We start from the raw sequence: 27764 nt of genomic DNA on the forward strand, positions 1-27764 counted from the left end.
GGCTAATGAGCAATGAGTAGTCATTGCTCAGTTTTCACTTGAACTGCTCTTTCAATGTCCTAATTGGACTTCATCCCAGCTAGTCTTGTCCCATCCAGATCATTCTCCACGTCATTACTAGAGAGATCTATCAAACACAAATCAGGTCTTGTCACAGCTCATGCCTCTGTGTGGAATAAACTGTAAATCTTTCCTATAGTATAAAAGGTTCTCCATGAACCTCCTGCCTTTCATGTCAGCCTCAGTTCTTGCCACTCTGTCCCTCACATCCTTCTGAACCACTTCTGTTTCCCTGAACATGGTGATGTCTAAAATTTCAGACTCTTTGCCTTAAAGTTCTTTGTCACATCTTCTGTGACTCCACAGACCTCAATCTTAGCCATTATTTGGCATAGAAATGAAGAATGAGTGAATACATATTACCTTCGGGGTTTCCCTAGCTGGGAACACTTGGATACTTACAGATTGGCCTACACTTAATGAAGTTAAGGATAGCATCTCTTTTGATGATATTTTGTTTTCACCACTTGATGTTTCTCATTACATAATCATTTTGGTGAGAATAGGCATATACTTTGGATGCCCTGGTAATAAAGTCTTTTTCTACTTTTGGTCTACTAAGTGTCTCTAGTGATCTGTCCAGTTACTGTTTTAACATATTTGAGCTTTACTGTGGCTTTAGAAATAGAAGTAATTTAATACTTTCAGGATAAGTTTATTTTGCTCAAATATGAGTAACTGGGTAATGAGGGGAAGAAAATAATGGGAAGTTAGGTGGAGTTTAACTTGTGTTGACTTGCCAAAATACGGACCATCACAAAAATGGCCTTTCACTTTTTTCAGGCCATGCTAGCACTCTACAAGTGTGCTTTAGTTACTTGACAAGTAGTTGAGTATCTTCTGATTACCAAGTGTATGGACACACAAGTAAAGCATTTATACACTTATTTTTGTAATGACAAAGGAAAAGCCACACAGTCTCACACATAGATTCTGACCATCCTATAACACAAAGTTTATTGAGCAACTACTGTGTGCAGATAGGGTGCTAATCATCATGATTACAAAGTACAGTGACCTTAAGGAGCTCCAAGATATATGAAATAGTACTGTAAAATGTGATAGGGCTTAACATTGAGCTATGAACAAGAGTCTTGTCAGCTCATCTGAAGGGGAGTGGTCAGAGTAATACTTATACTCATCTGTTAAACAGTGAAAGTAAAGTTACATGGTCATTACTTGTTCATTAGTGGAGCCAAGAATTAAGCAACTTTTCAAGATACCTATTCCAGTATTAGAGATGGAGAGAGGATATGAATATGAATGAATATGAACCAGAATGAAGGGAGTGACATCCTGGATCACACTGGGATAGGACAAGAAAGACAGATCCAGAAAAGTATTACAGAAACCCAAACTCAAGAAAGTTAGAAGAGGAAATAAACTATTCTCTTAATAACTGTGTTTATCTGGAGCCCTACTGTGTTTCATTTATAGCATGACTCCTGTAGTATTCCAAAGTGAATTGTCAGTAATTCTCAACAAATTCTCTAGGAGACTTTGATAAAATCCCAACTTTCAAAATCCTTGGATATTATTCTAGATGCACATTTTATGTAACTGTTGTGGCCACACTTACGTACCTTGAATGGAGAAAGTCAAATGAACACGGAGCTGATGTTCAGCTGGCAAACACCAGTTCATCTGTATCAGTTATTTATATTCACAGCTCCCGCCAAGACCATGGCCATTCCAGACAACCTGATCCTCGCCAGAATCTCCTTGCAGCCCAGGAGCTAATCAGTGGGTACACAGAACAGAAGGCGATCTCCAGGATCCCAATCAAACAAATAAACAACAACAACAACAACAACAAAATTATGGAACATAAATTATTGAGAATAGCACCAGGCCAACAGTTAGTGTCTTGATAGGTGTATTAACATGTAGTAGGAGCTCATCTTAGCTAGTCTTAATAATCTTGTAAATTACAGCATTTAGGAAAGTCCCAGCAGGTAGTAGGTAGTAGGAGCTTAGTAACCAAGTACTGTTAGGATTCAGACACACCCTCAAGGAGTCTTCTACCTACTGAGGAGACAAACATGTAAACAGAGTACAACCCTTAGCCGTGTGTGAAGGAAAAAATGGTCGCCGTTCATGTCTGGATTTCTGATTTCCCTCTGCACGTCACACAATGCTTTTTTTCTGCACTGGGATGCTTCACGTGTGAGGGCTTTCATTCCTATTTTCTGGCAATTGTATTCTTTCCTGGTGTGACTGCTTAAAATTGATTGCAGAATCTTTACCTGTTGTATTGCTAAGGAAGCTTTATCTTCTTTCATAATTTCCACAAAGCACCTTCTGCCAATTTTACTCTCTGTGGGGTTGGTGTCTTGATTTTTAAGGTGCTTACAGCATGCTCTCCTCTCCACTCAGGGAGCTCTTTGTTCTTTGGACCACTGCCCTGTGCTACCCATTTGTATTTTGTTTCTGCTAGCGTTGTTAACAGTAGGATGTTTGGGGTATTTTTAATTCTTATCCTTTTGTTAAAAAGAGTAATTTCCTACTTGGGGTGGAGATAAGGATGTCTTTATACTTAGACTACTTGAGGGGTGAAGCTTAGTGAATTTCCTTTAAAATCATCACAAGCTCCATCCAGATCACATGGGCGACTTGTCCTCATATGCAAAGTCTGCTATGGAGCTGTCACCAGAAATTTTGCTTTATAGTTTTCCAACACAGTTCTTCTCTAAATCAGTCTCTCAGTTTCAGCACTATTGACATTTGGGGCTGGATAATTCTTTGTTGTGGGGAGGGTCTTGTGCATCATCAGGCGTTCAGCAGCATCCTTGGCCTCTACCCATAAATACCCATAGAAATCACCCAGTTTTGGGGAGCCTGGGTGGCTTAGTCGGTTAAGCGGCCAACTTGCACTCAGGTTTTGATCTTGTGGTTCATGAATTCGAGCCCCACATCAGGCTCTGTGCTGACAGCTCAGAGCCTGGAGCCTGCTTCTGCTTCTGTCCTGTGTCTCCATCTCTCTCTGCCCTTCTGCTCACACACTCTCTCTCCCTCTCTGTCTCTCTCTCTCTCTCTCAAAAATAAATAAACATTAAAAAAGAAATCACCAGGTTTAAACAACTAAAAATGTCTGCATTTTTGCCAAATGTCTCCGCTGGAAGGCCAACTTGCCCCAGGTTGAGAATTACTACTGTCAATAATAAATATGTGAAAGTCGATTGACAAATAAGTTATAAAATGTGTTGATTAGCAAACACATTCATGATAACGACAGCAAATACTTGCAGAACATTTAATGTGGACCAGATACTGTTTTAAGAGCTCTTTTCATATAAGTAACCTCATAGAGGGAGGGACCATTGTACCATTATTACCCACACTTTACAGATGAGGAAACTGAGGCTCAGAGAGGTCATGCAACTGCCAAGTGTCCAATCAAGACTCTGAGCCCAGGCAGTGTGACCCTAGAGTCAATTATTTGAATTTACTGTGCAACTCTTTAAACAAAAAGTTACTGGATTAGATACCTACGTGGCATAGCATGGGCTATTACCTTTTGTAGGTGCTTAGTAAATTAGTTAAGTGAATAAATGAATATCTAAAAAGCCAGGCAATTATATAACATTTTAAATCAGTATTGAATAGATCCCTTATTTAGTTAATTTAAAATTTAAAAACATGCTTTTCTTTGAATACAGTCAACTGAATATCACGTATTAGAGCAAAGCTGAGGGTCTCTTAGTATTTTGAAACTGATTCACAGGAATGTTTTAGAAAAAGTTTGTCAGGGTTACCTCTACAGTTTCTCGTAAGCTTCTATTTGTGTGCTAGTGAAATGTTGTAGTATTTCAGAATAAAGACTGGTCAAACTGAACAAATTATTTTCCTGATGCGATTAGCAAAGCAGCCGCCCTTGCCTCATAATAAGGAGAGAAAATCCATCCTTCCTCCCAAACTAGGTATGCATTCTGATGAGGCATGATGCACTATGTGATAGTTTGACCTAGCTTCAGAACTTATTAAAAATTGAACATCTTTAACTAACAGGAAACCATTTTAGCCGATCAATGTTTAGCTTTCCATAGTTGGCTTCCTATAATAGATAGGAGGGTTGGGCTCCAAAGTTTGTTACAAATGCATTGCATCTGATTTATATCTAAGTGGCAAGCCTGCATTTTGTGTGATAAAATATAAAAACATTACGTTTTGTGTGTTAGAGACTTTAATATGTTCTTTTGTAAAGCAAAAGAATAGAAACTTCCAGAGTGTTGGGGCGCCTGGGTGGCGCAGTCGGTTAAGCGTCCGACTTCAGCCAGGTCACGATCTCGCGGTCCGTGAGTTCGAGCCCCGCGTCGGGCTCTGGGCTGATGGCTCAGAGCCTGGAGCCTGTTTCCGATTCTGTGTCTCCCTCTCTCTCTGCCCCTTCCCCGTTCATGCTCTGTCTCTCTCTGTCCCCCAAAAAATAAATAAACGTTGGGAAAAAAAATTTAAAGAAACTTCCAGAGTGTTAATTAAAATAACAATATATAAAATATTACCAGAAAACAGCAAGAAGACCACTTAATCACAATTGCTTCATCTTGCTGGTGCTCTTAAAATTCATATTATTAATTATAATAATTTTACTCAGCAAAGTCCTAAGTAATACATTTTCTTATTGTTTAGATGATCTTTTAAAAAAATTGAGTGGCTTTTTTCCCCTTAATTCTGAAGAAGTCTGTTATTGTAAGGACAATACTAGAAAATATCCCAAATCTCAATTTTCTTGGAAAAATGTCTTCCATATCATGTGATAAAAGGCATAACAGTACCAATATATTTTATCTTCTTCAGTGATAGTGAGGGATATTTTTGTTTCTTGATCTAGGAGTTTGCTTACAGCATTAGAATTCATGATTTCTATAATGAGTACTTACCACATAGTAAGTGATCTGTAATCTATCTCCCACACAGTCTTGATGCAGAGCATTACTTTGCCATAGCATTTAGAGTGGTCTGTCACGATACCTAAATTAATTTATGGGTTACCCCACATACCTGTATATAAAGTGGCTGCTGAGTACACAGACTTCTACTGAAATAGTAAGGTCATTCAAGCATTGTTTATGAATTTGGAATTTTGGGAAACCACAGCAAACAAAATTAAGCAAAAGAGAACTTGTCAGAAAATAGAAAGTGACTTTTTTAAGGTTTGGAATTGTCCTGGTTGATAGCCAGATCTGGGTTCCCCCACTTGAATCTCTGAAGTTGCCAGAAACAACTCTGTCTATGGAGGTACTGAAGGCTTACTTACTATGTTTTATGAAGCAGTCTTCAGAAAATAGCACGACTGACAATTGTAGAGCTAGCAAAGAGCCAAGCCTTCATTAGTACATAAATACCATTCAGTTTATTTGAAGGCTAGCATGATGGCCAGTCCAGAACACATTTTTCCATGACCTGGAAATTTTTTTAAAAAGCTCCCAACAGGAGTAGAAAGTCAATAATCCTGATTCCAAGAGTATCTTTCCCTTAAAAATGGTTATACCATCAACTAGGTTATACTTCCACAAAAATCTGGTCCATGTATATTGCTCCCTCCTATGAGATTAATAATACTATGCAGTCTATATTTAATTTGTTTTAAAGGAACCCTTTGCAAGATGCTAAAAGGCACAGCTATTATTTCATGTTGTATCTACTTTCCAAAAGTAGGGAAATATTATAGTGAAACGGCTACTCTTTCCAGCATGCTTCTATATGGTTAGAGATGTTACCTTAGATTTCATGGTTATGATAATAAGCTTAGTACAATGGAGAGGCATAGAGTTTCGATCTCACTACACATTAAGGAAGAATGAAAGTGGGACTCTGGCTATGTCTTACTCAGTCATTGAATCCGAAAACATAAGATCTGAGAGATGCATAAGTCATGAAGGGAGCCAATGGAGATAGGACTTGTTCATAAAAAATCTATGGTACTTTTTAGGGGGCGCCTGGGTGGCTTAGTCGGTTGAGCTTCCGGCTTCAGCTCAGGTCATGATCTCACAGTCCATGAGTTCGAGCCCCACGTTGGGCTCTTTGCTGACTGCTCGGAGCCTGGAGCCTGCTTCGGATTCTGTGTCTCCCTCTCTCTCTGACCCTCCCCTGTTCATGCTCTGTCTCTCTCTCTGTGTCTCAAAAATAAATAAACATTAAAAAAAAATCTATGGTAATTTTGATGACCATCTCAGAATTAGAACTCTACACATTGGGGTGAGAGGTGGATTTTAAGCCATAAACCATATTATAAATAATTGGATAGAATTCTTTTGGTGATGGAAAGAAATTAGACACTGACACATGAAATGATTACTGAAAGAGCCACGTTCAAATCTGTGTTGCTACAATGAAGTGATTGTCATAGTCCAAATGTATAATTTTCTCTGTTATATATGAGGAATATGTGTAGCTGACTTGTTTAACAGGTAACTGGTACTGATTCCATAGATTCAGAAGAGAGATTTGTGAGTACCACTCCTCTTTTTCACTTTACTTAAGACCATGGCACATTTTCTTTATTGCTCAGCTCCCAAATGTTAAAGAAGAGTGACAGACCAGTGCTTTTCACAACACAGTACACACTTGGAAGAGAAGAGATAGTGAGAACTGAAAAATTATGACTGAAAAACATTCTTCAGCCTCCTAAATTTAAACATTCAGACACTAGAATTTTGGGACTATTGTGAATTTTCTATATTTTATTTTACATTTTAAGTTTATTATTTATTTTTGAGAGAGAGAGAGAGAGAGCAAGCGAGCAGGGGAGAGGCAGAGAGAGAGGGAGAGAGAGTCCCAAGCGGGTTTCACACTGTCAATGAAGAGCCCATTGCGGGGCTCAAACTCATGAACTGCAAGATCATGACCTGAGCCGAAATCAAGAGTCGAACGCTTAACCGACGGAGACACCCAGGCACCCCTGAATTTTATATATCTTAAATTTTTTATTTTATTTATTTTGAGAGAGACAGAGACAGTGTGAGTGGGGGAGGGACAGAGAGAGAGGGAGAGGGAGAGAATCCCATGTGGGCTTCATGCTGCCAGCACAGAGCCCAAAGCAGGGTTTGAACCCATGAAATTGTGAGATCATGACCTGAGCTGAAACCAAGAGTTGGTCACTCAACTAATAGTCACCTAGGTGCCTCTCTATAGTTAAAAAAAAATTGTCTTATTCCTTAGAACATGACACACTTAGATAAAGGTCTTAGTGAAAGTTGTTAGGGAGAGGAAATTATGTTCAAGTAAGTTCATTTTGCTTCTGATTATTTGAATAGAATTATGCTGTTTAGTCACAGAAAAAACTGAAATTAGGGGAAAAATTTATTTATCTGCTATCTCTAGTTCTAACCAGTGTAGAAATTTGGAGATTAACTGTTTAATAGAAATTTTGATAATGATGTATATGTCCCTTGTAAAACAGTTATTTTAATGCAATGATGACCTCTTAATTCATTACATACTCTTCAATGTGCAGAAATTTTGCTGAGAATTTGACATGCTGTCAGTTTTTCTAAGTATTATCGAATATATCGACCTACCTTGTATGTCTTAACAAAAGTGCATAGTGCTCCCAATTACGTTTCAAATAATTTCTGTTAAGTTCTGAGGTTACACAATTTAAAATACATGGAAGCCTTACAGTTAATTCTGTATTTCTCACAAGTAAAACCAATAAACAAAGTCGTCTAAATCACTTAGGTTTTTTTTTTTCTTATAATTTTGGCAATATCATCTACTTCTTTTTGATAGCTTAAGAATTAGTTCTAATAGACAATTTATTTTTATTTTCATTTTTTTCCCTAGTTTGAGGTGCATGTTACAGCTTGCCATTGTGGTCATTGTGGTTCATTTCATTAAGCTTCTTGTTCTATCTGCTTTCTTGAGACCTGGGAAACAGTATTTTTCTGAGTGATTGTACTATATTGTTCCAAATATAAGGCCACCCAGAATAGAAGGCAACCTCCAACTAGAAACAGCTCAAATATGGAGAAAGGCTGGGGGCCCAGAGCCCGGCGGGTCTTGCAGTGGTGGCAAGGGTGCCGAGGAATAGGACGATGCCTGCCCACTCTCCCGGTGAGTGAAGACGAGCCAGCTGCGGCATTTGCTTGTGCATACAGATGGCTTCTGTTGCTAGAGACAAAGTTACGCTGGGGGGAGAGAACAAGTCTGTACACAGAAAAGAAAGTTGTTGTGTGTGTCTAAGTCTGGGAAGGGAAGCTGGGAATAGAGCCTTTCATTTCCTAAATGGTTACTGTCAGTGTCCGTCCCTCCCCTGCCCACCCCCACCGAACATGGTTGGGGTTGAAAGTTGAGTAACCCCAAGCATTGGAGAAGATGAGAGGTACCCTGCACCTTTCATAAGAAGGAGTTTAAAAGGTCCAGGGCCATGAAAAGGAACTGTCTGTAGACCAGCCCAGAAAATTATTCCTTGCCTTTGAAAATCAATTGCCCACCCAAGAGGTGGTGCATGCACTGTGTGATCATGTGTGGTTTGAAAACCAGTGACCCTGAGTCATGTTTCCAATTTTATTAAGATTTTCTTCTTTTTAAGTTCCCTATCTCCTGAGCCAGTCAGGTTACAATTTAAATAAACAGACTTAATGTTATTGTAATAAATTTGAAGAGACTGTTTAAAATCATTTGTTTTACTAGTATTTCACTCGGCACATTGTAAAAAACATTTCTGTGAAAATGTACTAGTCAACTGAGAGTATGTATGGATTGAACCTGGGTAACTCTCCAAATATTGGTCTGATTCTACTAAGCACATAGATATATAACCTTTTATTTTATGGTAACTAAATGAGACAGGATAGAAGGAAGTGCTTGTTGTGTTAAAATCTAGAAAACTATTGAGCACCTGTTGGTGGACAACTTTACCAGGCACTTGCTTACCTTTGCAACTTTACAAAAACCACATAAAATGTGAACCTTGAACTTTCTTGTAATTACTAGTCCTTGGCTTACTAAGCACATTTGAAGGACAACTTTAATTCGTGAATGAGTTTTCCCCACTGTGCAGTTCCTATTTTAGCTATTATTATTATTATTATTGAAATAAAAGAGTGTTTAAAGGTAGAGCAGGACTCGCTTTAAGTTTAAACAGTGCTAAATTGCCCAGAGGATTTGGTTTAGGGAAGCTACTTCTCATTGATCTCAGAAATTCTCTAAAACCAAAAGCCCTGAAAGATAGAGGCCCCTTGCCCAAGTAAAAGCATGCTAGGATTATATGTCTGACATTTTTCCAGGTCTGGGAAGCTAACATTTGAAACAGAAGGGCTGGGCAGCACGAGGTTTGAAAGGAAGAACTGGAAGGAGGGAAGCCCAGAGGGGGAGTATTATAGGCTGCCCAGTTAGATTACCAGTCAGAGGGAAAACTGTACTGCAGTAGTGGGTCCTAAATGAGAAGTTCGAAGTGAACTCTGCATAACCTCAGAAGCCTTTTCAAAACCGTTCATAACGGTGGTAGCAGTGGGGAAAGAGAATAGTAGAGGACCAGAGCTATTCAGAGAATAGCTTCCTTTATAACTCCTTCATTTTGGAAAACTTTCATCTCTACAGAGGATGAGGATGACCACAATTTGGTGGTCAAGTTGTGGGGGGAATGGTATGCCCCTTAACCGTCTTTAAGTTTCTACTAAGTTCCCTTCTATTGTTTGTTTCAGGTACTCTTATGTCTGATTTGATCTGAATTACAAATACAGGAAAACCTATACACTTTATCCCCAGAGGGGGTTAGGGCTATTATAATTGGCTTTCCTGTGTCATCACCTGCTATTAATGTAATCATTAGTAGCAATGGAGGACAGACTGGGGAAGTCCCCTAAACGTCATATCCCACAGCTTCCTCTCCCCGTTGATTAGTGAGGGTGGGGGGCAGGACCTGCTTTGATTGTATAACTCTTTGAGCAAGGAAAAGAACATGGCTTCAGTTGGCTTATGAGGTGGCAAGGATAGCCTTCAAGAACACGGGAAGAAAGGAAGTGACCAGGGAAGGGGGAAGGTACTCCAAATTGCATAGATTATAATTTTTGTAAAAATTGAAGGGGATTGTCAGATTCTCTACAAATGGTATGGTTTGCATAAAACCCATATTTCTCACTGTTGCTGCTCTCAGATTCTCCCTCCCATCACTAAAGTGCACAACACAGAAACACTTCTGTGGGTGCGGGGAAAATAAACGTCTCATCGCAGTTGTTTCCTGCGTTTGTGAATCCACACATGTACCTTCAGTGTCTCCTCCTCAGGGTATTAGAGTCCTAGGATTGAGTGAAATGGAGCAGTTATTAATCTATTAGGCATGAAAAAATCAGATTCGTTGATGGACAGAAATTAAAATCTCTCAGGCCCTTTGGGTGTAATGATCACCCTAAAAACAGGTTTGGAGACTTTCCATTTGGCTGCTTTTTTCTAGGAGGGGAAGTAACTGAAGTTTTACTTTTTCCCAGTTACTGTATGGGTGACTGCAACCCTCACAGGCCAAATTAATAGGGCCTAAGTTCTGGTTTTTCAGCAATTAAGTCAAAGAGTCACTAAAGTACAAATATCTAATTTGTGACCTGTTTTGTTTTTCATTTTTTAAAGAACAAAAATATTTTTTTTCCTTAAAGAAAATGTTGAATTTGGATGATTCTCTTTGAAAAATGCTCCACTGTAGGTCTTTACTTCAAAGAAGGGTTTTATAAGACACACCATTTCTCCAATGCCAGAATGTGATGTGTCCGAATTTTCGGAGACATATGGAATATAGCATTTGTCTTGCTGAGTGAGCATGTTTAACTCAGCTGCTAACTCACAAATTCCCTACTCTTGAGCATCTTTAAGTTTCAAGAATCATTCCTGAAATATTCTTAATGGGCATTCCTTAGGGGGCATTGCTCTCTTTGGCAAATCGGAAATGACATCTGGACATGCATCGTGATGGCTCTTGGTTAAGTGTTCTTGCTGGTCAAGCAGCGAGTGTATTCTAGTTAACAGGTTGATAGCATCTTAGGACAGGCTAGAAAAAAATGAACAAAGTAGCTAATTTTCATTTGGCAGTGAAATTGAATACTGAATGACATCTATGCAGTTCTAAACGACTTTTGTTTTAATAACAAAGTTGTTGATTTTCTACTAAGGGTTCTTTTAGGTTGTCATCAGGGGCTGATGGGAGTAACAGTCCACCCACCTCTCCAGCTAGCTTCAGTGGACATACCACACCTTCTCAGCAGCCTGAACCTGTGGTACATTCTCTTAAGGTAACCAACTGTGTACAACCGTTTATCCAGAACTTCAGTTGTGTTGTGGCTTGTTTGCTTTAGTCTGGTAGTCCTCACAGTCTTGTTTTAACCATAGATACTTTATTTTTTGACCCCCTTATGGTGTAACTCTTTTAATTTTTGAAGTGTACTTGTTTTTAAATTGACAACGGGTTTGAGTACTTATGGTTGAATCTCTGGTTTTATCATTTTGTCTTGAGTAATGTGATTCATATCAATCTGCATCGAAGTTGAAGTCTGATGTGCATGTATATCCATTTGTGTAAAATATTGTTCTGGGTATTTTATGTGCGGTGTTTATAGTATGCATGTCTTCAAATATAGGAAGTTAATAGGCAAAATAAGGAAGGTTATCATATTTTTCTTTCTTTATGCAATTGAGGTACATTGTGCAACTTGAAAGAAGACATTGAAATAAAAAACCTACTCTATCCTCCATTAAATAGAAGTTAGATGTTCAAAGTTGAGTTAATGCTCTTCCGTAAAGTATTAGAAAATAGGTGGTCTTCTTCATAAAGCTATTTTTATCTTTTACTTCAGATTCTGCGATAATTTCAAAAAAGATTTAGCTGAAATGTATCATTTATTTTCTTTACCAATAATGAGCTTTCCAATAAATAAGTGCCATAAGTAAAATTAATAACAATATAAATATTATCTAAGAGGAGAAACTGATGTAGGCAATAAACATTACCTTAAAAATTGAGACAGTCCCTTCAAGTTTTATCATTTCCAAGGTATGAAATCCTGTCCTTCAGATTATCTGTAATTCCTAACAGGTAGCCTTGGTGAAACCTTTCTGAGCCATAAAGTAGGTAGCATGCTTCAGTCCTGCTCTTGCCACAAGAATTTCACAACTTTACTAAAAAGTGTTTTGGTTTTGGAATGATTTATCATTAATAACCTGAAGATTCACTCTTTTGGAATGGGCCACACTTTCTCTGGCATGCAGAAAGCAAGTAGAGGAGAAATTTAAAATATTTACTTGATGTGATTTTAGCAGAAGATTGAGCCCCCTCATTATATTTTGCTATAACTTTAATGAAATGAGTTGCTCCTCCCAAGCACATACTGATTGCTCCTGAGTGAAGGTAGCAGCGCTGTGCTGGTGGCCAGTGCAATGCACTTGGCATTTTCTGTCTTGGTTGGAATAACTCACCAAGTGAACAACCAAGAGGAATTTACCTGGGAAGGCCTACCCGAATGAGGGGCTCCGCCCTGCATCTGGTGGGTGCTGATTTATCACCTGACCAACATCTTGCTCTCTGCAACAGCATTTGGATGCTGTTAAGCATGAACAGCATGCTAAACATGCTGTTACTTGAGCATGAACCAGACGCTATCTGAAAAGCATCTTAGAAATAAAAAATGAGTGGCTTCAATCCTGTAGTGTTTGTGTCTGCACATACTCCAAAAGCAACACATTGCTCTACTTTTCAAACTGAAAACTGTTTCGGCCTGATGCCTTATTAAATGGCAAGTGTAATTTGAATCAGATCAGCATATAGGACAGCCTTGCAATCTTTCCCAAATTTGTCAATGCAGCTGTGTTCCTATGGCCTAAAAGGAAGGGAAGGGAAGGGCAAGGAGGAGCTCTTCAATTTTCTCTGAATTCATTTTCTAATTTTCATATAAAATTTTATCTCAAGAAAGAAAGATATTATGTTATAATCAGAATACGTTAAGTGCCCTCAGTTGGCAGATGGGTAACACCAAGCAACTGAAGCATCTTTCTTGGATAAGTGGAGGCTCTTGAATACAGAGTATGTTTGCTTCCGTGAGTTAACTGTGTCGTGAAACAGAAATATGTGCCTAGGGGAAATAATGCCTGTGGGAAATGCAGTGCAAAAGAAGAAACGGAGCCATTCAATATGTTTTGTTTTTAAAAGCCCACAGATCTAGAGCTGATTTAGGTCATAAAATTTTTCTGTTGTAAAAGGATTAATTAGAACAATGGTTCAGTTTCTCATCTTCTGATACATCTCCAAAAAAAAAAAATCTCTAGGCTTTGATAAACTCTGTGGTCATGGTTTGGGAGGAAAGTGCTGTAAATCACTGTGAGATATTAGCCCACTTGTAATAACACCACATTTATCTTGCTTTAAAATTCATCCTATTAATTGGAGCTTCACTTCATTTAGTAGAAATTAACTGATTTGAAGTACACTTGTCTTAGGTGCATTAGACATTGAATTTGTAGGCAAATGAGCTTGTTCCAGGAATTAAGTTTTCTATGAATATTCACTGAGCATAGGCAGTGATTTCCTGTAAGTATATAAAGAATGTGAACTGACTCTACGTTGAGTACCAGGATGAGGCTTTCATTTACTACCGTGTTATCCTCTTTTAAAGTATCTACATAGTAATAATGGCTAGACATTTTGAGTTAATAAGGGAGTAGTTTGTGAGTTAGATTATTTCAGGATTGAATACTAGTAAATAATCCATATAGACTCTGTATGTATGAACTTGACATGAAGGGTCCACTTCATGTTTAAATCATTTATTTTGGCTCAACTGTTCATTAGTGCCAATTCTCAGGTAATACCTTTAGGTGTGGCCATCAGCATTGACCATGATGACCACAGAACCAAGGAGGTTAGCAATGTCACAGTCCAGTGGGATTCATAGAAGAGCTTTTAGAAAAGCATTTTTTTTCTGTGGTTTTTTTTCCTTTGTTTTGGGTTGTCTTTTTGCTACATTAGTGCTTTGGCTTACCAGCTGATACAGAAAAAAATAACAGACAACACTCAAAACCAAAGTTTTCTCCCCTTTGACCTATAGAAAGTATGGCATGAAAATTCTACAGGCATATTTCAATAAATATTATTTTGAATCCATTTAGAGATAACTTAGAGAAGTGGAATCTCATGCCTCTAAGATTGCTTAAAAGCATCTCATCCCAACACTTTGCTCTAATGAAAAATGCTGAAAGTGTTGCTCAAATATTTTCACAAGGAGCCAGTTTTTCTCTTTGATATTATCTAAGAACCATCTCCGTAGTCCTTTTCTAGTCCCTGGGAACATGTCCAGGCAAGAACTGTGAAGTTAGTAGTGCTAATGTTACCTCGAGTTCTTACGTACATATTCCTGGGTTTTGACTACAATCTCTTTTAGTCTTTTCTATAGGCCATGTCTACATATCATTTGGATTATTTGGCATAAAATTAATTATATTGCTCATCTTTACAATGGAGCAAGAATTACTGACTTTCTGCAAATGGTTGACACAGGCAAGTTATCTTAATGACCAAATTAATGCATCTAATTATTTTAGATATTAGTGAATTCAATTGACTATTAGTGATACAATAGATTGCTTTTAAAGACCATTTAAAAATCGAGTAGAATTGATTCCTAGTAGGTTTCATAACAATCATTTTAAAAGATTGTGCCATGTACTAATCCACTCTGATATGCAGAGACGGGGAAAACCAAAAGGTTTTGCAAAGTGGACCTCCTTTATGGTTTAATTCATAAACTAAACTAACAAGTTTTTTTCCATGTGAAATTTGCTTTTCTTTTTCAACATATCCAGGTCTTGGATGTTCAGGAAACTATAGATCGTCAACAGGGTAAAGAGTATGAAAATGACCTTAGTGAGACAGAAAAAGCTATAGTCAGAGAAATGTGCAATGTAAGTTTAATGTGCTTTATTGTGTATTCTGTGTTGAAAGCCCCATTGCAGCTTAGTTATCATTTTATGAATACCTACTTTTTATAATGCTGGCCAAATGCCTTGATATTTTTATATTAAAATAAAACCAATTCCCCTTGTTTGGATCTTTAACATATTTTATTGCAGCTTTATTAACACAGTCATAAAATATTCAGGTAACCGATAATCAGCCAATTCTGTATTCCAGAATGATCCAGGAACATTTTTACATAATTTACTGTTGAAGATATTGTGTTGCTAGTTTTGATAAATGGGTTTCTGTTTCATACTTTTAAGAGGTACCAAAAAATCAGTTTAAGAGCCTGTGATAAAACACAGCCTTCTTCAGACTTATTTACAGCTATACTTGGGGGAAAAATCATCTTACTAGGTAACATTTGCTTGGTTCTTCATATGATATGTGCACTGCCTGTTTTGCAAAGTAGTAGCTTTACCTTTCAGTGTTGATGAAAGCTCAGAAATGTATAAAAGAAATAAATATGAACTTAAGAGATACACATAGAAATCTATGAAATTAGAGAAACACAGTAAAAGAATTGACATGCTATTTTCATGATACATATCTAATCAACAATGTGATTTGTATTTATTATTAATCCCTGGCTAAATTTTGAGTAATATGCATGGATATATCATTTAATCAAGAATATAATTGGTGAAGTTGTTAAAAAGCTAAATATTATAGAGGAAGCCATTTGTTCAAATAAAAATCATAGATTAAGCACTGATTTTAATAGGCTCTATGTTGTACTTTTATCCTCCTATTCTTTGTCCATTAGGATATCAAAATTGCCTAGAATTACCTTTAAGCTATTAGAACCAAATATTCTCATGTATCTACCTCGTTGAGATGTTCTTGGAATCCAGTAAATGTTTTAAGTCCTGTGGGCATTTTATACGTGGTGGGGCCACAGTTTTAGTCTGCTGCTTTTTTTCTTCTCTGCATATCTATTTTTGTCTATTTTCAAAAGGTCATTAGTTCTGGAAGTCATAATTTCCCACCACTCTTCACCTTCTGTAGCTGTTCAGCCTATTCTTAAGTTTTACGTTTGAATATTTCCTTCAGCTACATTCAAAAATTTAAGCTACATACCTTAAACATGCCTGTTGCTTCTCATCTGTTGATTATGGAATGAGAACTAAAGTTCAGACATGAGGAATTGTAGAGCCAGAAGAGACCACAGAGAAGATCCTCCCACAGCGATTCTCCCAAGTAGTACATGGGTGTCCTCTGTAATCCAGATGTCTAGGTTTCACCCCAGCCCCTGGGGAATTTGGATATAGGAAGCCCTGGGTACCATCTCCACACTTGCCTTTTATATTAGAAGAGACTGAATTCCCAAAATAAAATTGCTCGATCAATTTTTTCCTAAGGAAGTCAGGACGATACCCCAATCTCCTCTTGAGTCCTAGCAATCACCCCTTTCCCAAGTGTGGTGAATCTGGGGACTTCTAAAAGCAAAGCATCTTCCAGAGGGGACCCTCTCCTTTTTGCATAATGCCTGAATTTCTGTAAAAACACATGCTAGGATTATTTTCTTGTCTTTTCGTTTTAGATACAAGACTTCTGAACTAGAAAATTCATTTCTTAGTCACACAAGAGACATACTAATGGAATGGGTCTTGATTAGCTCGTGTTGATCTTTGTTTGCCTAGATTTCCAAAAATGTTTCAAAAATGCTTCAAAAGATCATATGCAGTGGTAGTGGTGTTTTTCCATGCAGGAGATATTTTCAGGAAGCCAAAAGCTTGCCTTCCTAAAAGTTCCTTTTACTTATCTACTTTTGTCTGAGTCCCAAAATTTGAAGAAAAAAATACAAATGAGGCCAAATCTGATAATTAGCACTCTCATATTTGGAAACTATTTAAAAGCCAAGAGAAAAAATGTTTGTGTCACCATTATAAATTATATGAACATTGAACTCCGTGCATACTAGAGAGCAACAAGAAATACGAATTGTGAGGTATTTTCATAGATAATTTCTTAGAAACTAGCTCAAGTTATAAAACCTATTCCAGAAACTATGTGCTTTTGTAACAATTTAATAGAAATGTAAAGTTTTCTTATAATGTGAGATCAGTTATAAGACTCAGGTAGAATTTAGGATAATAAGTTTGGTCTCAGTTTCTGGTGTTCCTTCTGGAGATCAGTTGTCAACCCGTGTACAATGAAGTGACTGTTAGCATCATCGTGTTGATTAGTAATTAGTGGTTAGTAAGAAGTGCTTTTATTCTCTTCCCAAACTGTGCCACAAAAATACATTTACTATTTCTTATAGTGCAGCATATTTATCTTAGGTCTGTTTGGCTTTTGTAAATTCCCTGAGAAGAGCTGAACAAGTTGACTGGTTACCTCAGACACCCACCTATTCTGGTTTTTTTTCCTATTCTGTTCTTTTAGTCAATAATAAGTCACTACTCTGTGTCCACCTTAGTACCATTGGCTTGTTTCAGAGTTTTGCCTTCTCTGACTCTTTCACTACATAGCAATTTCAGGGTTAAGGCCCATGGTATTCTATGTTTGAGTACTTGAGGAGGGCTTGCACTTTGGAGTTGTAACCCTCTAATGCTTTTTGTCTGTGCTTTGTTCAGGTCTTTGAGTCTATCCTCTGCTTCTCAATGAGACATTCAAAACATTCGGGGCAGGTGTAGATACCATGTAAGGGCTAGAAAGCAAGGTCCAGAGCATCCTTGGACCCCTTGATTCAGTGTTTGCATTTTTTCCGTCTATTTATTAAGAAATGGGACATTCCTACCTTCCTTGTGGACAGCTTGAGGCATCTGTTGCTAGAGCATTCCTTTTCTAATATTTAAAGACCATCAGTACAACTCTTTTCAAATAGAACAGGTTATTTCTACTGCCTAGTGGTGTCCATCAAAAGAGAGACTAATGGTTTCATTGGCTTAGAAATGAAGGTAGACAGAATCCTATATTCTTATATATTACCATGACTAGTGTTAGGTTTCCCTAGAGTATTTTTAAAAAATTCAAAAACAAAAAAAAGTCTATCAACAATTAATGAACCAACAGTTTTGTGTTCATGTAAGAGCAATGTAAATTTTTAGGGAATGAATCAATCCGAAATTAATCCTTATTGTGAAACACAAGAAGGGTTACTGTTTTCCACGTGGGGGGGGGGAGGGGTGTATGTGCATTTTCCAGCTCACATTAGCATATTGGTGTATCACTGATGAATTCAGTGACTTTACATTTTTCGTAACCTTACCTTTTGCTATTTTCCCTCTAAAATGGCCCCATTTTTATGTATTATATCTATTGGGGGGATTCTTGATTTTATTCTTCTCTTTTTTCTGCACTTGGTTGCTCTCTGCTTTGATAATCTGAGAGGTAGTACAGTTTGGTAGCTAACTCAGTAGCTATGACTGAGGCCCCTGCTCTGTAGGGAAAGCTATGGAAATTTACTAGTGGCCCTAAGTCCTACCAGCTCAGGGCTTAATAATAACTCAAGACCAAAAACTCCATTTTCCTTAGTGGATTAAACATTTTGATATCCCTTGTGTTCAAGATGTATAGAAGAACCAAGATGATTTTGTTCACATGTTCTTAATTCTGGCTATACAGAATTATATTGGAAGCCTTAAGAAAAAATACAGATGAACATGCCTCCCCTTTACCATGCAGTCAATCTGAGAATTGAAGGTTCTTCAAGTGCATCGTGTACAGCCCAAGTTGAGGACCACTCATGTCAGTTGGCACATCATTCTTTAATTTTGGCCCTGATTATTACAAAGCATTGTAGTTCCCTCTACTGAGTAACTCTTGTGATTTAGAAACTTCCATCACATTTCATGTTTGAGCTCATTCATGGGGTTATTTTGTCTCTTGTCTTCATATTCCTCTTTGCCCCTCTCATAGATCCCCCTTTAAAAACCACAAATCTCTTTGTGGAAAAGGCAATTAAGATGTTTATTTTTATTATTTTTTTTTTATTTTTACCTTTTTTAAGGTTGTATGGAGGAAACTTGGAGATGCTGCCGGTTCCTGTCCTGGAATTAGGCAACATTTGTCTGGAAACCAGTACAAAGGACCAATGTGAAAGGCACTCTTTCAAACAGGAGGTCACCACTGCCAGAGAGAGATAAAAGAAGAAAAAAGTGGGTTTCTGCACACCTGGACTCTGAATAACATGGAGTGATTGTACATTGCACATATTTTCCCTCTAACACCTTCAGTATGCTGTATGTCATGTCTCTGGTTTCCATGTCCACAGTAGCCCATCTCGAGTTAATTTAAAACAGCTTTGAAAATCACCATTTTGGTACCAATATTTTCATTAGAGTTAAAATGTTTTTGACTCCTAAGATCTAAGATTAGAAGAGTCCAGTAGGGCCTCAGAGGTTTTCATAGAGTTGACTCATTGCACAGAATGGTGGGAGTTTTCTACCATGGTGTGTTAAGGAAGAGGTGGCTTCCAGCTTTCCAAATCTGAGAGTTGGGCACCTATTTCTTGTATTATAGTCAAAAAATTATGAGTTCCTGATGCATAATTAATTTGGATGTAAGGCAAGATTAGATTTCTGGGATTCTGTTTTGACTTTTGAGGTGCTAAAACTACCCCATAAATTCTCTACCAGCCAGAAGGGTAGCAACATTTTTTGTAGAGTGCTTACCAGACAGTACCATTTATTTCAAGTGATCAAGATAAATATAGCTTTTCTTTTAATCTTGCTATATTCATGAAGACACATCTTGGGGGCATATCTACTTCCATATTCATTCAATGTAGCCATTGATGTTAATATTAATTCCAATTAAAGAACAAGCAAACATAATTTTTCTAAGTGTTTCCAGCTGTGAGATGTCAATTTCTACAATTTAGTTTCTAGATCTGCTGTTATATTTAATAAACTTTATGTAAACTTTAAAATATTGCACTGCATTTATGAAAAAGCTTTCTTTGCCTACAGCAGCTAACGTTTTATGAAACTGACGCATGTCTTTCATTATTGAGGCTAAAAGCTCTTGTTCAGATTGCTTGAGGTTTGAAAAAGAGGTGTGCTAGCTTTGCTTAGTTTCTTATTTTTGGTATATATATATATATATATAATATTAGACTGTGTGTATTGGAAATGCTATGATAGGTATTTTGTGTTTTTCAAATGCAATGATAGTTTCTTGTATGAATGTGCAAGAGGCCTGTGACAGAATGCTAAGTTTTTATTGTAGTTTAAGATTATAAAAGTAGGAATGCAACAATTCCCAGTTTTTAGAGTTCTTCTCAATTACTCAGATTGGATTCATTGCAGATATTCATCATTGCTGTTGTTTTTATAATGGACTCATTATAGTATACTAATTGTCATTGGTCAAGGAATGTGAAGGTATTTCGTTATACTTTTTTAAATGTTACTATGATGAAAAAACAGCCCTCTGTTTTCAGAAAATATTTATGAATTAATTTACTATAGAATTAATTTACTATAGAATTATCTCTCTAATTATTGAAATTGGGTTACCAGTTAAGCTTATCTTTCTTTTGAAATGTTATATTATTACTCTGTAAAAGAAAATTGCTTGCTATATTTACACCTTCTCTCGTAGAAAAGCTTTCATCCTTAAATTGTTGTATTCCTACACTCTGAAGACATTTAAAACAAGTTTTTGTGCCTGCAGTAGAGACTGCAGAAGCTAATACAAGGAACACTGGTCTTTTGACAAAATACTTGTGTAAATTTTGATACTGTATTAAAACTATTTTTTTAAAGTCCTGCATAAAATCGAGTATCACATATGTGTTCATCTTAGCAATGGTAATAAATTATTTAATCTCAGTGTTTTTTCCTTCAAAATTTTTTTTCCTAAATTGAGTAGATTTCTAATAGTCAGTTGCTAAGTATCACATTGTTCCTAGATGATGGTATTAATGATGGTAATCCAGATGATTATTTTAAATCCCTCATTATGAGCATATTTAAAAACATGCCTTTGTTTTATATTTAATATTCAGGTTCCTCCATTCACACCATTCTCCATTATAATGTAGTTAAAAATTTAGAATGGTATTTAGGAATATTTAAAAATCAGTGTTATAAAACCTTTCACTTGTTAAATTCATATAGATTAAAATTAAATTTAATTCAACTATTGTTAAAGCAGTCATCAGGAGGGAAAATACTAAGGGGAAATACTGTAGAGTTAACATACATTAGTGGGGGAAGATGTAATATACATATATGACTAAGACATAAACTGGAAAACACACATTATACACATGCTCAGAGAACACACATACTTCTGAGAAACCACTAATAAGACTCTGGAATAAAGCTTCCTACACTGAGCTTTAGACCCAACTTTAAATGACACACTAGATAGTCCAGGACCTGAGTCTTGCCATTGCCTGATATGTTTATCAATAAAAATGTGCAGCATCATTCTCTCATGTGACCAGTTTATGGTCTTATTTTCTCTGGAACAAAGGTTAATTTACACATCTTGGAAGAGTATTTTTTCCCGCCTTGAATATGACAGACAATCAGAATCTAAGCTTTTTAAATGAATGCCTTTTTTTTTTTTTTTTTTTAATTTTTTTTTTCAACGTTTTATTTATTTTTGGGACAGAGAGAGAGACAGAGAATGAACGGGGGAGGGGCAGAGAGAGAGAGGGAGACACAGAATCGGAAACAGGCTCCAGGCTCTGAGCCATCAGCCCAGAGCCCGACGCGGGGCTCGAACTCACGGACCGCGAGATCGTGACCTGGCTGAAGTCGGACGCTTAACCGACTGCGCCACCCAGGCGCCCCAATGAATGCCTTTTAAGTTTCTAGCACATGCTCAAGGCATTATAGAAAATTCAGATCTTATGTGACATCTAGTAATACATCATTGGATGTGAGGGTATCATACATCACATTGGCGGGAGCCAATGTAAAGTATCTTTACTAAGTATGGCATTGAATAAAGGTTCTTTGGCTTAGCAAAGCAGACTTTGAGCCAGCAAGTTCAACATTCAACACTATAATTACCTCTGCGAGTTGGAACAACTTAATGTTGCTGAGCCTCTGTGTCCTGACATGCTGAAAGGAGACAACATCTATGGAAGTGTTTTAAGGTTCTTGAGAGCCTCCATAGTTCCAAAGCTCATGGTCTTGGCAATCCACAAGAAACAATGGCAAGTCTTCCAAGACGTAGGAGCCAGCGATGAGCTGTGACACTGTTATTAGACCATTAGGCTGGGAGAGGGAACTACATCAACATGAAAGGTTTATTAAACACATAAAAAGATTCTAGCTGCATAGTTCGCACTTTCAAGCTCTGTTCTCAGCCTACTGCAGGCCTTATCATGGTCAATCACAGATGGTAATTGTGAAAATGGAGGAAAACAAAAAGATATTGATCTGGTTCTCATAGGAATGATATGTTTGAAAAAAAATTCCACAACTACTTAATTGTGAAAACATAGAATACAAGAATACTTACTGTGAAAACATAGAATACAAGAATAAACAAAGAAATAAGAATAAAGACTTTTACTTAAAATGGCAGAATATCTGCTGTAGCTCCCTCCTTTTGCCTTAAACTCTAAAATGATTGAAAAGAGATTTAATAAATTTATAATCCCACTAGAAAACAACAAATAGTGTACTCTGGGGACCATCAATTAAGATAAATTCTTAAAAAATGATAGACACAGTATCCAGTTGAAAAATGAATTCATTATTCAAAATACATGAGGAAGGGTATTGTTGAACATGCAGAATGGCTTCAAGGATGCTCCAAACAAGACAGAGTTTGAACCTGCAATGCCTGGGATCCTGGGGGGACTTAGAGTAGCTATGCATTTTGACTTCTGCGTATGCTCTTCCTCCTTGAATCAGGAAGAGAACAAAACATAATTTCTCCTAGGCCAGAGCAGAGAGTAAGGGTATTTGAATTGGAGACACAAAGTCTTCAGTTTCTTAACACCCAGAGGAGAAAGGATACTCTGTGTCCAGATCATTAGCTACTAACACAGCCTGCCTACAAGTTTGTCCCACCATCTCCCTTACACCTTAGACTCAACTATCTCACAAACCCAGCACCCTGACCTATTTCTTCAAGCAAGATGTATGGGAAACACAGGCGGTTCATGATGAAATTTCAATACTAAGGTATACAAATAGCACCCAACATTGGAGGGAAGCCACTCAACTTTGAATCAGAGGCACAAAAATTAAATCTGTACCAATGAAAATAATTAAGAGAACTTCAGAAGTAGGACCAGTATTCTCAAAAAAGATGGTAAATATTGCATTCATTATAAAGAATTTCACATCTTGGGAATACAATGTTAGTGTGAAAACTCAATATATTGGTTATACAGTGGAAAGGACACCACTGAGAGCAATTTTGCAGGTTTGAAGCCAAGAAATTTTGCCACAATTCAGAATTTTAAAAATCTGAAAGTTAAGAGAAATGGCGACTATTGTTCCCACAGTGCTTTCTCTCTCACTTACTCTACCATTTCCCTTCATTCTTCCACCCTTCTCTTCCTAGTTTTTTTTTTTTTAAGTTTATTTTGAGAGCAAGGAAGAGAGGGTGGGGCAGAGCAAGTGGGGGAGAGAAAATCCTAAGCAGGCTCTGCCTCTGCACTATCAGCACAGAGCCCAACACGGGGCTCAAACCCATGAACTGTGAGTCATGACCTGAGCCAAAACCAAAAGTTGGACACTTAACTGACCGAGCCACCCAGGTTTCCCCCCCCCCCCGCAGTTGTTTTATAATTGTCCTATTTTAAGTTGTAATGTCAAAGGCTATCTCAAAACCATTTGGAAGGATAAAATACTAGTCTCACAAGATCCTCTCATTTTTACAGTAGTGCTTTTCATAGTTTTCATGCCCAAGTAATTATTTCATCTGGTCTCATTACCACGAAGAATTTCCCTTTCCTATCCCAGGACTTTTAGTTTTCTAGATCCTGTTCTCAAGTGATAGCTTACAATATATAACATCATAACGGCCATAGCAACAGACTCATATGCTAAAAGCAGCAGAAAGTATCTGGAAGTGGCCTTTGAGTCTATGGATTTATTGTTGGATTTGGGCCAAGCTACATAAGTTTCACATGGCATTTTAGATTAAAAAAAATGTTTTCCCATTGTAATAATGTGGGAAATGTAGGAATGGGTTTCTGACAGGCCAAATAAGTCTGTAGGGTATTCTTTTTATACCATCACCATTCCCCAGGCTAAGTCTAATCGTTGTGTTCAAATAATGAACACAATGATTGGTTACCAAGGATTAATTTTTCTTTTCCTCCTAAGAAAGCCCTCCTTTGCTTTAGAAACATACCCCCCCACACACACACACACACTGCTCAAGTGAATCTAGAGAAGCAATTTCCAGCTCCAAAGCTGCATTTTGATTAATGCCTAGACTCCAAGCTTGCCTTCATCGTCTCATCCTACTTGCTAATAATTGGCTCAAGAAGCCAGTCTTGAGCCAATCAACATATGGCATGCCTATGGTCCAGTTGTAGCAACTACACCTAACAAGACTCATTTAAACTCTTGGAAGAAATTTTATTTCACGGGTAGAGAAGAGGTTTTTTTCCTGTCTAGTGTTGGATGTGCTAAGGGTTTTCTATTGCCTCCAGTCATATTGGGCATCATTAGAATAGTCATCCTGAGGAGAACACACACAGGGAAAGGTAGAGTCAAGAGCATAGTGGAGAAAGGTGGCTGGAACATTGATTATACCTTGTCTGGAGTCCACTCTGAGTTTGGACTCTCAAGTAGATTCAATTTTTCCTTATTCTTATAAAATTGTTTGATTTGGGATTCTGCTACAGACTTAATAAAATTGTACACTTTATATGCCATGACTTGGATATATGGTCTCCTAATACAGCAAATTAGAGAATACAACAATGGCTTAGTTTTACTGAAATAAAGAGTGTGTCTAAACAACTTTAAACAGGCTTTAACTACTGTCACAAATAAAGAAGTTCTATTTTCTCTTTATGTGATAGAATAAAAAGAAATTAGCAAGAGGAGCTTCTTACCCTCAGCATTCCTTTTACTTATTTTCCATCTATTTTTCCACTGTTTTCCAAACCTTTCCCACCCTCCAATTCATCTGGACAAAATGGTGAAATGGTTCTGAGGCGAAATCTCAGCAGAAAGGGAAGACTGCCCGATCTTATATATCATGACTTTGAAATGTGCCCCTGATCACTGTCTATTTGATGAAAGTATCCATACACGGTGCTCAGCTTGTCTATTCCCCTAATAGTGGCAGCCTGGTTTGTATGACAATAGGAGAAAGCTTGGGTTATGCCAGATACAGTGTCCACACAAACCAAGATAATTTAGAACCCTCACTTAGAGGAAGATAGTCAATGTAATCAATCTATCAATCCCTCACCAGTTGGGAACTCTGGTGGATGGACTCACACTCTTTTGATAATTACCTTGAGCATCATTTAGAACACACTGGACATGCTATTAGTCCATTAACCAAGTCACTGTACTTCAACAGTAATCTGGCATCCTTGGTAACATGCCATCCCACCTAGCTGCTATGGTGGACACTTTCTATATGTCTGTATTTGCTGTGTCTATTGAAATGTCAATTCCTAGGGCTCATACCTGGGCTGGGGCACCAATTTTCTGATTGCCAGTGAGTTTCAGTGCCTTATGAGCCAGGACATAGTAAGGACTATGTAAGGACACAGTAAGGACTGCCTTAGGCTCTTACAGGCAACTCAAATGTCTTTCCATATACCCTGACTCCACAAGGGCTTAATCACTATCATCCACCCCTTAGTTTCCCATTGTCCAAGCCATAGGATTAATCACTTAGAATAGCCCAGCTATCAATGCAAAGCGTTAACAGCCAGGACTCATGAGTGATCATCAGCCAAACAGTTCTGAGTTCAGCCCACTGGCTGCTGTGGTCCATTCTGGTTTCCACCTAGATCGTGTCAGTATTAGGCAGAAGAGTAACTGCATTCCATAAGGTCAGGTTGCCTCAACTGAATCCATTTGTCGACATGTGTTGGAATTTCCCCTATTCTCTCTCTACAGGCCATAGGGGCCACATTAGGAATAGGTGTGTGGGCATTTACAGTGTCTAATAGCACTAGCATTTCTAAAGACAGTAAGCTGGCAAACATGGTGCTCCCCTGCTACAAACAGGCATGCCACATAGTCAAAGTGGGGTTTGAGCCATGGGAGAGGTGAGTGGATAAAATATATTCTCAACCCACACATTGATTGGAAGAGAACTTCCTACCTGTTCCTTCCTGAGTAGCTCTACTGGAGGAATGCACACTGCTAGGATACATCTACAGATGTTGCTCTATAGATGTACCAGGTTTCTGCCCCCTTCCAAAGCCAGGACCAAAACCCTAAGGGTACTCTTCTCTTTCTGTTGTCCTCTGCCACAGTACCTAACCCATACCTTTCAGAGTCATGGGTACATCTAACTCAGAGGGTGGCCCTGCTTGGGGGATGCCCAGAACTTTAATCTACTTCTTAAGTATTTTTGCCTTCTCAAATGTGGCTTGCTATGATCCCCAGTCCCACATGTGCTCTTACTTGATCAGACAGTATAAGGGTAAAACAGCACTGTGCCAAGTGGAAGACGGAAGTTATCCAAAGAACTCAGAGCCTACAGTCTTGCACCTTTTCTATGTCAGGGTTGGATAAGCTTGTACCTTATCAATATGTAAAAGATGAAATGAAATAGGATCGTTCATGGCAAGAGGTGTTTTAAAATGGAGCCAGGGGGTCCTTAAGGAGATGGGCCTTATGCAAGTCCTCACCAGGGAAACTATGTATTTTTGAAATGGGCCAAACCACAGTATTCCAAAGACTCCAGAATCTGCAAAATCTGCACAATTCTACAATAGGAGACTTTGCTTAGTGACAGTCTTAGCTACAAATTATATTCAGTCAAGATTAGTTTTGTTTCATGATCAGACAAAATGCTTTATAAATAAGGTATACAGGGATATCCAAGAAAAATGGAAGAGTAGAAAGATCTTGAGCTCACCTAGTTTCATAGACATAATGAAGCAACAACTGTATCTATTACAAATCTTCCACAACCAGTCAAAAAGAGAAGGCCACATCAAGAGGGTCAGGAACAAAACCCCCAGTACAACTAACCAAGGGTTAGTTATATATATATATATATGCATATATATATATATGTATATATATATGCATATATATATATATATGCATATATATATATATATATACACATACATACATACACACACACACACATACACACATACATACACACACACACACCACACATCCTTGCAGGAACTAGTTCTAACACTATTTAACTTCCTAGCACCTCAGTGACCCTCTTGGGTATCTCCTTGCAGACCCATCCCACCCAAAAAGCCTGCCCAGACACGTGGGCTCCAAAACAGTTCCTGCCCCACCAGGCCTGACAGACAGCCCTGGAGGGATGGCACCATTCCAAAGTGACACCTACCTTGGGGAGCAGGGGAGATAATCCCTCACATCAATATGCCTGAATTTCCTGTTGCTGAGCCTTCTAGCATGCCGTGTAGGGAGAAAGCCCTGCCCTTTGGTATACTACAGTTTTCCCAGGAGCTAAATGTAGACAGCTAGGCTGAATTCCAGCCCTACCCACCAGGAAGCTTACAGAGGCTGCAGCTAGGTCTCTCAACAGTTCAGCAATCAACCCTTGCCCAGTGTGCCCACAGCAAGCAAAGAAGATCATTGCAGCCAGCTGGGCTGAGGGCCAGTCCACACCACCAGCATGTCCATAGGAATTGTGCTTAACCACAATAGGAGGG

At 37.9% G+C, this 27764-nt stretch overlaps 1 protein-coding gene across 6 annotated transcripts in view; it reads left to right on the top strand.

Moving 5' to 3' along the window:
• The window catches only part of CCDC85A (coiled-coil domain containing 85A), a 200171-nt gene extending 179399 nt beyond the window's left edge, over positions 1-20772 (top strand). For 2 of the 6 annotated variants that reach the window (XM_045446118.1, XM_045446119.1), the window contains one exon: positions 18948-20772. In XM_045446118.1, the coding sequence (XP_045302074.1) occupies positions 18948-19037 (90 nt within the window). In that variant the 3' untranslated portion in view covers positions 19038-20772. Of the gene's footprint in view, positions 1-7977; positions 8113-11159; positions 11280-14838; positions 14938-18947 lie in introns of all 6 variants that reach the window. The other 4 variants (XM_045446114.1, XM_045446115.1, XM_045446116.1 and 1 more) reach the window with 4 other exon arrangements.
• Positions 20773-27764: the final 6992 nt, after the last annotated feature.

This window comes from Leopardus geoffroyi, chromosome A3 (genome assembly GCF_018350155.1).
Source record: "Leopardus geoffroyi isolate Oge1 chromosome A3, O.geoffroyi_Oge1_pat1.0, whole genome shotgun sequence".
In the NCBI taxonomy this organism is placed as follows: Eukaryota; Metazoa; Chordata; class Mammalia; order Carnivora; family Felidae; genus Leopardus; species Leopardus geoffroyi.